This window comes from Tenrec ecaudatus, chromosome 5 (genome assembly GCF_050624435.1).
Source record: "Tenrec ecaudatus isolate mTenEca1 chromosome 5, mTenEca1.hap1, whole genome shotgun sequence".
Classification (NCBI taxonomy): domain Eukaryota; kingdom Metazoa; phylum Chordata; class Mammalia; order Afrosoricida; family Tenrecidae; genus Tenrec; species Tenrec ecaudatus.
In genome coordinates, this window is record NC_134534.1 from 19,002,195 (window position 1) to 19,019,222 (window position 17,028).

At 44.0% G+C, this 17,028-nt stretch overlaps 1 protein-coding gene across 3 annotated transcripts in view; it reads right to left on the reverse strand.

The window, feature by feature from the left end:
- Positions 1–17,028, reverse strand: part of COL14A1 (collagen type XIV alpha 1 chain) — a 218,803-nt gene that overhangs the window by 192,973 nt on the left and 8,802 nt on the right. For all 3 annotated transcript variants that reach the window (XM_075549323.1, XM_075549322.1, XM_075549324.1), the window contains exon 2: positions 9,349–9,471. In XM_075549323.1, the coding sequence (XP_075405438.1) occupies positions 9,349–9,436 (88 nt within the window). In that variant the 5' untranslated portion in view covers positions 9,437–9,471. The remainder of the gene's footprint in view (positions 1–9,348; positions 9,472–17,028) is intronic.

Here is a 17,028-nt window from a genome sequence, read left to right on the forward strand (position 1 = left end):
TGGGGGTCAAACAACCGATTCATAACAGTAGCAAAATCACAGTGATGAAGTAGCAACGAAAATAATGTTATGGCTGGGGGGAGTCACCACTACCTGAGGAACTGTATTAATAAAGGTTGAGAACCTTCAGGAAGGTGGAGAACCACTGCAAACCCCATTTATAAATTGATGGGGCTACAAACTGACACCAACCTGAGAGTATTTGTCTGTCTTCCAAGGAACATTCACTTATTAAACACTCCTGCCCTGTGACAGGAGCTCAGATGTAATGTTAGAATTTAATATGCTAGTTGAGTTTAACAAATGGCGCCAATCTTGTAAAACCCTGCATTATGTTTCAAAGATTACCCCCTTTTTTTAAATTGGAATGTGTGAACTCTTATAATCTCCTGGGGCCTGCTTTACGCTGTTAGGGTTTTTATTCTGGCAGCCTATTATCATTTGATGATATGATATCTGAGAAGGCTCTTATAAACATGGGATCGTAATTGGATCATCATTTACAAACATTTACAACAGAGGCTGTCAAGGCCTTCAGGACCAGATAGAATATCACTGTGCTTTTAGAAACATTGTTGATCTGGTCTTCGAGTCTAGATAACTTACACCTGGAAAACACAATTATAGACAGCACACGGTCATGAATTATCTCAGAACAATCCATCTCTTCTGACAGATCACACGACGGGTCGCTCGGTATGACTGCCTGTGTACATCACTGCCCCTCCAAGCACACTTTAGCAACTCTGTGCAACTCTTCCAGATTGTCAACAGAAATACGTTTAACGGATGCTTGTCTGATCGTATCTAACTTCATTTGTCAGAATAAAGAAGCATTAACACTTATGAACAGCAAACATAGCACTTACTAACCCTTCCTGGTGCCCAGCCTTTCTTTCTGACTGTAGGAAACCATGTAAGGGGAGGACACGGCATGCCTCAAACAGACATGCTGCTTAAATGGGGCCTGGACACGAGCCTGATTCCCAGCTCTGCTACGTGTTAGCTGAATGTTCCTGAGCACCGCTTCCCCCCACTCCCTTCATTCCATATTTTCTAAGTACTTTCTGCATTGGATAGATGACAACTTGACATAGGAAAGTGGATGCAGCACAAGATAAAGGTGCCCAATGAATGCGTCCTTCCTTCAGTCAGATGTTGGTCTTGAAAGTTGACTTAATCCTCATTTAAATAATTATCCTCTTCAATTCCAATAAGGGAGCCAAGGAAAAGCTATGACCAAGGTCACATTCTGGAAAGAGACACAGGTTCAAAGCTCTCCAACCCCCTAGGAAATGCTCTGGCTCTTTATGAGGAGATCCATGTTGACCATGATGCTTTTATCCTTCCACAAACTTCCACGGATCTCCAAAACCAGGTAAGCAATTAAGCAGAGTATTATCTTTTGGTCATCCTTTCCGTCCATGCTAGCCTTGCGAAACAAAAACGCAGGCTTCCCACTCTCTGTGGGACACAAAGAAACGTGTTTGCATGGTTCTGGTTAGCGGTTAAAAGACAGAATTCTCATTAGAAGAGTTTTTTCCACAAAGCAAGGACGGTGGCTAAAGCTAACATCTGGATGAGGATGAGAACCTACAGTTAGTTACTCTCTGCTCCATCCGAAATCCAGAGAGAGCATCTATTTCTAGATAGTGCCTCATTACATAGAACAGTGAAGTACGATCATTAAAATATTTTTAAAAAACAAATCCAAGTTTCAGAGCCAAATAAGGGCATGGGTTAGTGTGCATCACTGGTCAGGCGTAGGGTGGTTTTGCATGAATGTGGTGAAAGGAAGCTGGCATGCCTGAGAACCCTAAGTGGAAATGGACAACCAGCAGGCTTCCACTGGCGCCCAGGTGTGTTGACATCTCAAAAGAGAACAAAGAGTTAAAAACATGCAGGTTCAAGTGTACTGTCCATGGGGAGTGCAAATAGTTCCTGAGTGTCGACCGTTACATTTAAGGTGGACATTTGAGTCTACCGAGAAGCAACTCAGAAGCACAAGCTGGCCATCTGCATCCACCCAGAGGTGGCGCAGTGGGTTACGCATTGGGTGCTAACCACAAGGTCAGTAGTTTAACTTCCCCAGCCATTGCCTGGGAGGAAGAGGAGGCCCTCTACTCCTGTAAGCAGTTACAGTCCTGGATGTGGACAGGGGCCGTTCGATCCTGTCCTGGAGGCTCTTCTTGAGTCGAATCCACACAATGGCGGTGAGTTCGGTTTATCTGCTTCCAAAGTATCAGCCATTAAAAACCCTGTGGAGCGCAATTCTACTCTGACATGCTGAAGTCTCCGGGAGTGAGAATCCGCTCCGGGGCACTTAAGAACCAGTAGGTTCAAGAGTTTGTTCTGGAATCAGAGTGGCGCCCGTTTTCATTCCACTGAATTTTCTCAAGGGAATAAAGTCTAAAGGACATGCAACAGCAATACCCATCAATATTCACCCCTTTTCATAATCTCCAAACGATTGTAGGACTCTCCAACCAAACCCGCTGCCATGGAGTCAGTGGTGACTCAGCAACCCCGCTGCGGGGTCCCCGGGACTGTGACTGTGTATGAGGACAGAAAGCCCAGTCTTTCTCCCAGGGAGCTGCTGGTGGTTTTAAACTGCCGACCTCTCGGATCTCAGCCCAACTGGTCACCGCTACACCATGAAGGCTCCTTCATGGGGCTCCGGCTCACTATAACCACTGGTAAAGAGCGAAGCCACCATTTCCTTGTCTCTCCACAGACCAACTCTCTTGCCTGGATAAACAGGGGACACTCATAACCATTCAAAGGAAATCTGGGTGAAGCTCCAAGTTCCCATTTGCTTTAGTTTTATGCCTGTAGTAGGAAAGAAGAAATGCTAGTGGAGAAAGGAGGAGGTAGGGGTCACAGTTGACAAACTTCAAAGTAATTCTTGTTCCTGGTGAGGAAGGCGCTGGGCCTTGAGCCAAAACAAGGGCAGCCCGGTGGGCAGGAAGCTTTTAAGTGCAGGGCAGAAGTAATTGTTCCTATCTCATGGAATAAAAATTCCCGTACATTTCATGCCAAACTCCAGATTTTTCTGTTTGCAAGGCAAAAGGGCATGCATGCTTCTGCACATGTACTTAACTCCCAGCAATAATTCCCAAGGTTTGCATGAACTTGGCACAACTTTAGTGTCTGCTCACTCCTCAATCTTTTCCAAAACACAAAAAGCAAGTGCAAAGTTTGATCCCTGCCGCACTCCAAGAACTCTTAGCAATCCAACAGACTTCTCTCCTGCATGGCGAAAGTAGTCTCCTGGTGTGCTGACCCAAGGTTAGCATCTGTGAATAGAGTCAGGTGATCTTTATCCCAAAGGAGAGAAAGGCAGGCAGGCCCGGTTCTCTCTATCTGCCAGATGAGGTTTGTTTCTGAAAGTAGAGAGGTTTTGTTGTGTATTTGTTTTATTGTGTTGTGTTTTGTCTTGTCCTGTCTTGTTGGGAGAGAGATTTTTCCTGAAATTGAAAAATGTTTACCGCAGTCATTCCCACAAACCACATAATTAGGATAAGAATTGTTATGTCAACCCGCTAATGCATCAAGTGGGAAATCCTATTTCACAATCAGGCATCTCTTTCAAGGGCTAGTATCTCTCCTTTCATGTCAGCGCAACGTGGCTCGAATCTTGCTGTTAGAACAAATGATCGCCTAGGAAAAGATGGATTTTGCTTAACTATGCTCAATTGAGGAGCCCTAGTGGTATAGTGGGTTATAAGTTGGGCTGCAGTCCTCAAGGGCAGCAGTTCGAAACCACCAGCTATTCCTCAGGAGCAAGATGAGGCAGTCTACACCTGTAATGAGTTACAGTTTCAGAAACCCACAGGAGCAGTTCTTCCCTGTCTTCCAGGGTCACTGTGAGTTAGAATGGACTCAGCGGCAGTTTGGGTGGAATTGGTTTGGCTTATGCTCAATCATCTCTGAAAATACTTCACTAGCTCGCACACAGGGACCCTGCAGGGTGCACCCCCTGTTCTCTACCACCGATAAGCACCTCCCCACTTCCTTCTGTAGCACTCCATTTTCTTCCATGGGACTACCTCGTGCCCCTGCTGCCTGGACCCATTTGAACTGCCAATCAGCCATCCTTTCCTGGCATAACACTTTAACCATGACACCCTCGGGGATCTTTCTTTTATGTTGTTGGGGTGAACCTTTGCAGAACGAACTGACTTCCTCTCTGACAAGTCGCACCATGTTTGTTTCAAGGCATCGGTTGGTTCCCGCAAGGTGGCAGCGCTCTGTGACTCCTGCCCCCACCCGCCTCCCAGTCCTGACTTCTCCGCGTTACTCCTCTCACCAGCTGCTCTTCGGATCCCGGGTTGGTCTAAGGCAGAGGTTCCCAAAGTTCATTGGCCCGCAGCTCACTTTTTGCCAAAAAAAAAAAGACTCTGCACCTCCTCCTATGCAGTTAAAAACTTTTAACCCATCATCCAGGATAAAGTGCAGCTATATGCTTTTGCAGCCCCCCCTATCATTCCAGTGCCCCCCAACAAAGTGCTGTCACTACTGGTGGGATTCGGCCAGTTTGCACCGGTTCTGTAGAACCGATACCTCCTTTATTTGTTGAGTTCAGGGAACCGCTTGTTAAAATGGCACTTGCCACTAGGGTACTCTCTAAGGTGGAGAAAAATCATAAATTTACAATCTGCATCATCTGCAGCAGCGGGTTCTACGCACCCACAGTAATTCCATCCTGTCCATAGGTGTCAAACATTAGATGGAATGATGTTTATAGTATTTATGTATTTCATAAAACTCGTTACACTTTTGATGAAATACTACACTTTCACTCCCTTGCGTGTGTTACTTCCGTGAACAGGCATGGAACGTAAAGAGGGAACGTGGCAGAGGACAGGAGAGGGGCATGCTGTCGTCTGCTTCAGCGTCGTGTTACGCCCCAAATTCCCACGGGATATTACGGGCGAATGATGCAATTCCTGAAAGTGTTCAAAGAGCTTGAAATGTTGTCAGAACAAGTGCTGTCGGTTCGGCAGAAGCAGAAAGGGGTCTTTCAAAGAGGAACATAATAGGTTCAGAGATTAGAAGTCGCCTAACTGCTTATACTCTATCACACACAATGACTCTTGCCTAATTACCCTACCAATAGGATCCTACTCCTACAGCGGAAGATGGCTAAGGATAAATCATACAGCTGATGATGTTACTGCAAGTGAGGACACCAATCTAGAAGCAATATGGAAATACTGTACCTTAAAGAACAAGTTTATTATTTTTGTCAGGTATTATTTAGTATTTTATATTAATATTTTAAAACTCATAAAATAACCTAGTTTTATGTGCCTCTTTCATTGTTCTTACCGAAGTATTGACTGCTTGAAAGAATAAGCTACCTTTCAGAATAACATTTTATTTTTATTTTAACAGATCATTTTATTGGGGTCTCTTACAGTCATTTTTTATACTTAAAAGGGCATGGGGAAAGAAACAGGATGGTACATTATTTGAATCCCACCACTGGATGCTAGCATGTTGGAAAGCACTGTTCTCAGGAGCTCCTACTCCTTGGTGTTGTTATCCACCTTGCTGGATTTTGTACTGAGAGTTGAACCATGGGGATGGATGAAAGAGTTCTTTTTATCTTGCTCAGAACCTGAAGTGTTATCATCTCATGACAAACATACTGAAAACAGCAGTAAGGAGAAATATTCTCCAACTTCCAAACATATTTGGTTCATAATAACAGCACAAAATCTGTGTCGATGTCCTAACACAGAGGTCTTTATACAGTGAAAGCAAACCCGTCGTGCCAAGAAGTCTCCAATTGTGTCTACCTAGAGGTTTTCCATGACAGTTCCTTTACCTCCAGTGGTTCCTTCTTATGGCCATCCAAAGCAAACACTGCCAGAAACAAGCACATCCTCCTGTGGAATTCTGAGAGCATGTTGGTCCCGCCAATCTGTCATGACTGAACACATATCCTCCCTACATTACTTTTTCCATGTTCCCTTTCATTTAACAACTTGTCTTAAAGAGAAGATGCTGGAACGACCTGGTCATAAACAGTTACTTTAGTTAATAAGTTGGGTTCACAGGTCCTTGGGCTCACAATATCTGAAAAAGGGAAGTTTTACACATAGAAATATAGGAAGAGACCAAGTAGTAAAATGCATTCTATTGACTAGCAATTCGGGGGGGGGGGAGGGGAGTAATTATCTGTGCGACTTCAATAATAACTATATCAGTTTCCTTGCTGTTCTAACAAAATTACAAAAACTTGGGCTGGAAATGAGTCAAATTTAAGGTCTTAGATCTCCAGAGGGCAGAAGTCTGAAAGGAGCTCACAAGTTGAAGGCTGAGCCATGTTCCTTCTGTGGCTCCCTGAAGGAGAGTCTGTTTTCTTGTCTTTTCTAGCTTCCAGAAGCCACCTTTATGCCTTGGTTCATGGTACCCTTATATCTTTTAAACCAGCAATGGACTATCAAATTTTCCTCACTCTAACATTGCTGTTTCTGCCTGCCTTGTCTATGTTAAAGACCTTTGTGATCATAATTGGGCCCACCTGGATAATCCAAGGTCACGATCATAAAGCCCAATATGAGCAACCGTCATTCTATCTGCTGCCTTATCTCTTTGCCATGGGCCCTAACATATTCATCAACGTCTATTATTCTGCATCCCACAATGACTTTCTCTATTTTGTTTTTCATATTCTTGGCATAAACAAAACATTGAAAATGCCTGTAAAGAATCAAAAGATGGAAATTAGTCCAAAGGACTATTGGATCATGTGAACATCAGTCTCCTTGACCGACAGACCAGAAGAACCAGGTGGTGCTCGGCTGTCATTGCCAACTGCTCTGAACGGGGTAGGTGACCTTGAAATCACACACACACTGATCAGGCTTACTGGTCCAATAGAGACTGGTGGAGCCCCAAGACTGTGGTCTTTAGTTACCCTTCAGGATCTAAAACTGAACTAACTCACCCCCAAGACGATTTTTATGCAAACAGTGGGCAGTTCTATGAGGAGGACTGGAAACAGGAAACACAGGGGGAAGCGCTGTTATGTGGAAAGGTGGCAATGGATACACTGAAATAAAACGTGGAAGATCTGGTCAATGTAAACTGATGATCAACTCGGTAAACTTACTCCTAGTGCACAATAAAAAGGTGTGTATGCGTGTGTGTGTGTGTGTGTGTGTGTGTGTGTGTAGTCTGCCTGGTCAGGAGTTCAAAACCACCCGTAGCTCAGCAGGAAAAAGACTGGGCTTTCTACTGTCTGTCATAAGGAGTGATGGTCTCAGAAACCAAGAGGAGGTTGCTGTGAGTCAGCACTGACTCAAAGGCAATGATACGCGCACACACACACACACACACGCGCGTGCATGCACACACATATAGTTAGTGTCAGCTAGCAAGTCAACATACCTGTTAGCAGCAAAGCATTTTCAGAAAGGCAAACATTTTCAGAGATGGATCTGCATATTGGGGTCAAAATAGGTCAACTCACTAATCATTTTGCATTAAAAAGCAGAAAACAAGTCAACTAAATCAAGATGAGATTGTATTCTTTGCTTAAAAGCAACTGTGTGAACGACAGATGATAACGAGGGTGGCTTGGAGGAAATAAGACACGGTTCCGCGAGAGTCTCATATACTTTATTCAGCACCAAAGCCCCCATCGAGCTTTCTAGCTTTGTCTTTTGCACAACCCCTGCCCCCCCCCTGCCCCAATCTAACTCATGCAGAGATGCACGTGTTTAAATTCTGTCTCCCTGGTGGATAGTAAACCGCTGGATGGTCAGTGATCCCACAAACAGCCGTTGCTGAGTTAGGTTAGACTGCGGTAGACTGGGGCGGACTTAGCAATATGCCAGCCAGTGGGTCCCAAACACCTGTATCTTAAACCCCGGAACATCCCACTACCACCAATTGGCATCGAGTCGATCCTGACCTATGATAACTTAATGTGTGCTAGAGTAAAAACCATAGGATTTTCAGTGGCTAATATTTTAGAAGTGATCACCAGGCCTTTCTTCTGAGGAGCTTCTGAGTAGACATGAACTTCTAACCTTTGAGTGAGCAGCCAAGCGTATGAACCATCTGTACCACCCAGGCATGGTCCCTGCAGGTTAGCGTATGAGCTATCTAGGAATCCCATGATCACTTCTCCAACTGCCATAGCTGAAGACTTTCTCTTATCAATATAAATTGGTTAAACAAGATTTACCTACCAAATTGATTCCATGTATTGAATGAAAATGTGGAAATATGATCATTGAACCAAAATATACACCTAGGGGAATATGCAGAGTTGAGTTTCACTCCTTGCCAAACAGGTGAGCCTCATTTGGAGGAAGTATGGTGTGATGAAATGTTCATGAGTTTGATGCTCGCATGACTCTTAATACCAGACAATAGATATCAGCCCTCTGGATTTTACCTAATTCACAATAAAATGTAAAAAATTATAAAGTGCCTTATAGAATAGCATTATGAGTCGCTGGATTAAGTTGGAGGAAAGTTGTGAAACAAAACTCAGTTCTGAAAAGGCAGGCTTATGAGAAGATAGATATAGATGATAGAGACTATATATGTACACGCACCTATATATATACAAAGTAGAGCTTCTCTTTAAGGTTTCTAAGACTACAATAATCTTTATGGGATCAAAGCGCCTCATCTCCCTCCCATGAAAGAGCTGGTGGGTTTGAATTGCTGACCTCTCAATAAACAGCCCGACTCATGACCCACTGCGCCATCAGGGGTCCTTAGGACTAGGGATGAGGTGGTACAGAGTCCTGGTGGCACTTCAGGGTTAAGCCTTTGCTTACTTGCCTAATTGAAAAGCCGGTGGTTTCACCCCCAGATGCTCCGAGGGAACAAGCAGAGCCGGTCGGCTGTGAAAACCACATAGACCAGTTCTGCTCTGTCCCTGTACGGCTACATCTCAACTTGAGGGCAATGGGGGAAGACGTGGCGGACATATTTTATACAAGCTATATTTATGAAGCAGGCATGCTTAAAATACACACAGATAGTATAGCTCTTCATTAATAGAACTAGATTTGTAATGTTCACATAGGCCTTTCCCAGATTAAACAAAACATTTCTTGGAAGCGCATCAAGAATGAGCTGCTGAAGCATTTGCACAGAATGATTGCATTTGGTCCCTGGTGAAATCGTCCCGCATCAGAGTGAGGGTAAATCTCAACCATGCAAGCCACTGGCAACTCTGAGAAAAACCCAATGTGCGACGTGACTCAAAACACAACTGACCAACAAAGCACTCGTGTGATAAGTTGTATGAAAAGTCTAATCAGAACCAACATATCAGCTAGAGTCCCAGGCTCTGATAGTCAAGTTTTCAATTACCTTGACTCTGGACCATGGTGCTGAAATAAGCAATTGCCAGGAAACTTGGAAACAGCCAGTACCACATCTTGTGCTGAACTCTCGTCATCTGTCCTGTTGTTTATATGGAGCAATAGCAGCAACCTGAAAACAAACACACAGGACATTTCCAGAAGGCTGAAAGTACAGTACAAATAGTCACCACCAACTAAAGCCAGACCCATTGACAGCCCGCCATCCCCAACTCTTAGCATCCCTGCAGGGCAGAGAAGAGCTGCCCCATACCATTCCCACGACTTTACATCTTTCCGTGGAGGATGCCTGGTGGTGCAGTGCTTACGAGTTGAGCTGCGATCCCCATGGTTGGTAGTTCAAAACTACCAGCAGTTCCTCAGGAGGAAGACTGGGCTTTCTACTCCAGTCAATAGTTATAGTTTCCAAAACCCACGGGGGGGGGGGGGTCGCTATGAGTCAGCACGGACTCGATGGCAGAGAGAGAGAGATAAATCTTTCCCCGAGCAGACTGCCTTGTTTTCCGCTAGTTAGCAGTCCAATGCTTAACCCAAGGTGCCACTAGGGCTCCTTATACATTGTCAGCCAAGAATGGAAAATAAGTCAACAAACACGAGCATCGTCAGGGGGTAATTCATTCACCCCCAAACTTTGTATATTTCACTCGAGAAGACAAGCTGATTGATGCAAGAAAGAGTTCTGAAAGGGGGCTATCAGTGGTGAGAACGATCCAGGAATGTTTGGGAGAAAGTTTCCAGTGCACTCTGAGACTCCTCTGTGTGGTGGGGGTGGCTGTCAGGGGCCTTTGAGTCAAACACTCCTCTACAAACACATAAGGTATATTCTTCTTTTCTTTAATCATTTTATTGGGGTTCTCATACAACTCTCATCACAATTCACCCATCCATCCATTGTGTCAAGCATGCTCATGAGTACATTTACTGCCTGCCATCATCATCTTCAAAACACTTTCTTTCTACTTGAGCCCTTGGTATCAGCTTCTCATTCCCCCCCTCCCTCCCACCGTCATGAACCCTTGATAATTATAATTATTATTATTAATGATTATATTCTTAAAGTGAATTTCTCAAATGAAGACATTCCAAATGTTTACTTGGAGTGATCATTATATAACTGAATGCATTTTATTGTTGGGAATTTGCCGCTGAGGTGATGAACGACACTGTTGGTTAAGAGCTAGACTACAATGCCAAAGGCTGGCAGTTTGAACCCACTCTGAAGCTCCTTGGAAGGAAAGAGGCTTGAAAACCCCAGGGGTACAGCTCCCCTCTGCACCCATGAGGTCCCTATGAGTTAGAATTGACCCAATAACTGCTTCAATGCGCTCCTCTCCTATTTGGCTCAGCGTTAACGGTTTTACTATTTCTTAATCCAAACGAAGCCAAGCCAACCCACTGCCACACAGTTGATTCCAACACATCGTGGCCCTGCAGGACCAAATGGAACTATTTCTTTGGATTTCTGCGGCTGTATTTCTTTCTAGGGCCAGAAAATCTCATGCATCTGCCACCCTCAGGGCAGCTGGTGGATTCAAACTGCCGACCTTGCAGTTAGCAGCCCAACACATAGCTCATTATGCCACCAGGGCTCCTTATTGTTTTGTATTGTCTACAAATGGCAGCTATGTGGACATTTTATTAGTGATCAAAGACAACTTGAAAAACACTTTATGCTAAAATGGAATCCCTCCCAACTCATCTTGTGTTGAATAATTCCTGATCTTTCCACCTTTTCTCATAGCTCCTCTCCCCACGGCCCCCTCAAAAACAGGACTCGAACTTTCCACAGCTTTCTTTCCCATTGATTTGGATACCAATGCAGGAAGGGCTGTAAGACTAAGTCACTTAATGAACTCTAATGAATTATCTTACTAACTTTCTTTCCCCAAGCAGTATAACCATATGTTTTGAACAGACAAGACAAGGAGAAGAAGAGACACGGAAACAGCCACATTTGTCTTCCAGCACATAATTTAAGATCAGGAGACTTTTATTGGGTATCACTTGATACTATTTTAACTGTGTGGAAAAGACCCTTGTCCAAGCCAGAACCAAACTCTGCAGCCTCGTTCTGTTCTCATCGATACACTGGCGTTCCTATGGCCAGGTATTTGGATACATTAATAATGCCCTAATTGAAAGTTAATCTGCCTCCTGATTTCAATCATTTTCTCAATCAATCACTCCATCCTCTCTGCATTCCTTTAGGTAACTCCTTCTGGAGATGGACCCGTACTTATATGGCAACTACATGTGTTGGCAGAGCCTATCTGTAAATTCTTTTTTCATGTTGTTTATTTTAAATCAGGATGAGTAATACCATTTTGGAGAAGTGGGCCTTTTCATTTTCCCAAGGTTTTCTGCCAAGTCTGCAATTTTTTGGACAGGAAAATAAAAGTCAGGAAGAAAAGAGGAGGGGCGGGGAGAACTAGCCCTACTCATGCACCATGAGATCTGCTAACATTTACCAAAATGTCAAAGCCTGATTTGAAACTTTGCCCCAAAGCCTGTATAAAACAAATATCACTGCCTTCTACTTCTTTGGTCAAACATCATAATGTCAAAAATGACCACTTTAAGTTCAGAAGATAGAACCAAATATGGAGAAAGATGATAATGTTTCAGTACAAGTTTTCTCAAAGCACTCTCCTGATTTTACAATCGGTAACTTAAAACTAGTCCCATTTGTGCCCATCCTTCTCCTAAGGTCTGTTTTATTTAATCTCATTTGTACAGCTCAGCTTAGCAAGGAGCAAAGACGCCAAGTGCAAGCACTAACTAGCTCTTACACATGTCATACGACTCCCAGGCTCATATCCTCCCAGTGTTTCCCAAAATTCTTGCATTCTAAAGTTTTCAGTGATGTGAAAGAAGATGTATTCTGACATCGGAAAGAAACCATGAGTACATGCACACCCACTGGCACCAAACTCTCATCAAACTCACTGCCAGTGAGTGGACTCCGACTCACATTGACCGGATGGGATAGCGTACAACTGGTCCTATGGGCGTCTGAGGCTGTACATCTTCACGGGAATGGAAAGCCTCCCGGCTTTCTCCCAGAGAGAGGCTAGAGAGTTGGAAATCTGCTTGCAGAGACCAGCCCAATGTGTAACCCACTGCGTCACCAGGGCACCAGGGCTCCTGAAACACACTTGTACAAACCTAAGCAAATAGATATGCCTAGAACTTGAGTAAAGCCTTAATTGGTCAGTGAAGACTTATCTCGAAGGTTTGGATAGAGGTATATGCATGCTTGTGTACACATACAAATATATTAATTCATAAGATAGAGGTATTGGCGATGTACATATATTTATATGGCAATACACTGACACAGTGGATGAACCTTGGGCCTCTGCTCATACCCTCCCTCAACACAAGAATACTTTGTCCTAACAAACTGACATTCGCCCTCCCGGCACAATCGCTAAAGACAAAATGAGTGCATAACAAGTGTGGTGAAGAAAGCAGATGGTGCCCGGCTATCAAAATATATAGCATCTGGGGTCGTAAAGGCTTGAAGGTAAACGAGCGGCCATCTAGCTCAGAAGCAACAAAGCCCACAAGGAAAGAGCACACCAGCCTGTGTGATCACGAGGTGTCAAAGGGGTGAGGTATCAAGCATCAAAGAACAAAAATCCTATCATTGTGAATGAGGATCAGTGCGAAGTGGGGACCCAAAGCCCATCTGTAGGCAACTGGACATCTCCTTAGGGAAGGGTCGCAGGAAGGAGATGAACCAGTCAGGGTGCAGTGTAGCAACGATGAAACATACAACTTTCCTCAGGTTCTTAAATGCTTCCTCCCCCCACACTCTCATGATCCTAATTCTACCTTACAAATCCATTAGAACAGAGGATGTACACTGGTACAGATGGGAACTAGAAACACAAGGAATCCAGGACAGATGATCCTTTCAGGACCAGTGCTGAGAGTGGTGATACGTGGAGGGTGGAGGGAGGGTGGGGTCTAAATGAGGAACTGATTGCAAGGATCTACATATAACCTCTTCCCTGAGGGATGGACAACAGAAAAGTGGGTGTAGGGAGATGTCGGACAGTGTAAGATATGACAAAATAATAATTTATAAATTATCAAGAGTTCATGAGGGAGGGGGAGCAGGAAGGGAGTTTGAAAAATGAGGAGCTGATGCCAAGGGCTTAACTGGAAAGCAAATGTTTTGAGAATGATGAGGGCAATTGATGTATAAATGTGCTTTACACAATTGATGAATGTATGGGTTGTGATAAGAGTTATATAAGCAAAAAAAAGAGTTATATAAGCTCCCCAGTAAAATGATTTTTTTTAAAAAAGAAAGATAGTTTCTGGGATCTTAAAGGCTTGGAATTAAACAAGCAGCCATCTAGCAGAGAAGCAACAAGCTCACCTTGAAGAAGCACATCAGCCTGTGAAATCATGAGGTATCAGAAGACCCAAAACAAACAAACAAAAGCATATTGTTGAGAACAAGGGAGGTCAGAGCATAGATCCAAAGCCCATCTGTAGACAACAGGACATCTTCCACAGAGGGGTCATCGGGAAGAGATGAGTCAATCAGGGTGTAATAAAGCACTGATGAAACACACAATATGCTTCTGGTTCCTTGAGGCTTCCTCACCCCCCACTATCATGACCCCAGTGCTGCCTCTCACTTCAGACTACACTGGAGCACGTACACAGGTACAGATAATAGATAAGAGCTCACAACACACAGAAACTAGGAACAGGAATGGGAAACGGGAAGGGAACGTGGAGAGAGGAGGGAAGGAAGGGGGAACTGATCACAATGATCAACACATAACCACACCATGCACAAATAACAGAAACTATGGAAGAAGGAGGACAGCGGTCGGTGTAAGATATGCAAATAATAATAATTTATTATTTATCAAGGGGTCACGAGGATGGGTGGGGTGGGGACAAAAGAGGAGCTGATACCAAGGGCTCAATAAAAAGTAAATGTCTAGAAAAGAATGATGGCAATGTATGTACAAATATGCTTGATAGAGTTGATGGACTGTTATAAGAGTTGTAAGAGCCCCCAATTAAATGATCTTTTAATATGAAGGGGGGAAAAAAACATAAAACAAGTTGCTGGGCTTGAAGGCTCAGTAGGATCATTTTAGGGGACACAGGTCAATTAGCATAACAAAATCCCAAAGACAGTCTTCTACATTCTACTTTGGTGAATAGTGACTAGGCTGTTACAAGCTTGTGAGTGGCCAGCTCTACAGAAGGAAGAAAACCAACAATTCATAGAAAAAACGAGTCCACTAGCCTAATACACCATGCAAATATCCGTCTCTCAGCCCAGGGAGCAGAAGTAGTAGACAGAGCCTGGCTACCACCACTAACTGATCACAAAAGAATCACATGAAAAAGTCCTGGATAGAGTGGTACAAAATTCAGAATCATGAAGGGAACAAGTGATCCAAATTGGTGGCGAGGTGGGTGTGGCAGGCCTGGTAGGGCATGATCAAGGGTAATGTAACGAAGAGGTATTGCTGAAACCCAGGTGGGGACAGAGCATAATAGTGGGACAGGAGGAAAGTCAAGGGAAATAGAGGAAAGAGCTGGGAGGCAAAGGGCATTTATAGAGGTCTAGTCAAAGACATGTACATATGCAAATATATATATGAGGTTGGGAAAATAGATCTACGTGCCTATATTTATAAGTTTAGTATTAAGGTGGTGGAAGGACATTGGACCTCCACTCAAGTACTCCCTCAATGCAAAAATATTTTCTTCTATTAAATTGGCATTCTATGATGCTCACCCTCCCGACAACCGCTGAAGACAAAGCGTGTGAATAACCAAATGTGGTGAAGAAAGCTGATGGTACCTGGCTATCAAAAGAGATAGCGTCTGGGGTCTTAAAGGCTTGAAGGTAAACAAGCAGCCATCTAACTCAGAAGCAACAAAGGCCACATGGAAGAACACACCAGCCTGTGTGATCACATGGTTCCAAAGGGATCAGTTATCAGGCATCAAAGAAAAAAAAATCATATCATTGGGTACACACCTCCATGATACGATCGCTGAGGACAAACGGGTGCATAAGCAAATGTGGCGAAGAAAGCTGATGGTGCCTGGCTATCCAAAAAGATAGTGTCTGGGGTTGTAAAGGCTTGAAGGTAAATAAGCGGCCATCTAGCTCAGCAGCAACAAAGCCCACATGGAAGAAACACACCAGCCTGTGCGATCACGAGGTGTTGAAGGGATCATTATAAGGCATCATCAAAACAAAAAAATCTTACCATAGTGAATGAAGGGGGAAGTGCAGAGTGGAGACCCAAAGCCCATTTGTCAGCCGCTGGAGATCCCCTTGCAAAGGGGTCTAGGGGAGATGAGTCAGTCAGATGTAATACTGATGTAGAACCAATAAAGAATACAGCTTTCCTTTAGTTCCTAAATGCTTCCTCTCCCCCTCCCCCCTCCACTATCATGATCTGAACTCTACCTTGCAAGTCTGGAGAGAGCAGAGGATGTACACTGGTGCATATAGGAGCTGGAGGCACAGGGAATCCAGGGCAGATGATACCTTCAGGACCAGGGGTGTGAGTGGCGATACTGGGAGGGTAGAAGGTGAGTGGGTTGGAAAGAGGGAACCAGTTACAAGGATCTATATGTGACCTCCTCCCTGGGGAACGGACAACAGAAAAGTAGGTGAAGGGAGACGTTGGACAGGGAAAGATATGACAAAATAATAATTTATAAATTATCAAGGGCTCATGAGGGAGGGGGGAGCAGGGAGGGAGAGGGGGAAAAAAGAGGACCTGATGCCAAGGGCTTAAGTAGAGAGCAAATGCTTTGAAAATGATGAGGGCAATGAATGTACAGATGCGCTTTACACAATTGATGTATGTGTGGATTGTGATAAGAGTTGTATGAGCCCCTAATAAAACGTTTAAATAAAAAAGGACCAGGCTTACTAGTTGGATAGTTTGATAGAGCAGCTTAGATTGTGGCCCCTAAATACCTCTCAGGTTTGGAAAAAAAACTCATCCCCTGGCTCCAGGTTGTGCCAATAAGCAGTCTGTAAGATGAGCCGTGACACTAGGGAGGTGCACACACGTCACAATAGCCAACCGCTTGACATGGACAAGTTAGCCTTTCCCTCCCCAAAGACCAAGATGGGAAGGAGGACTGGAAATGGGAAATCGAGGGAGGAAACGGGACGAATGACGCCAGAGTAGGGATTGCAACCGAAGACATGAAGTGAGATGTGCCTGCACGATCGACTGGAAAACGGATCTACTCGGTATGCCTGTGCTCAATTCTCAACAAGCAGTTAGGAAAAGAACAGCACATAAACCAAGAGGGAAGCTCGGCCAAGAAACGACAGCCTCACATTTTGATCCTTTTGTTTCATAAAGGCTTCTATCATTTTGTAGAAATAAAATAATCCACAAACTTGAACAGAATTGCTGTTAGGCACCAGGTAGACCATGCATCCAGCAGCTCCTGGTTTCAGAAGGATTGGAATTTTCTTCCAACAATTGCTTATTGAGAGTCCTACTCCATAACCAAAGCACTGAACTTAGTGATGGAATACACATCGTACCTTAGGATTCCTGTCTGCAGTGAGCTCACCTAACCACCCTATTGCTAAGACAAATGGAAAGCAACTATCGTGTATAGATAAATGGTGTAAATATGAAATAGA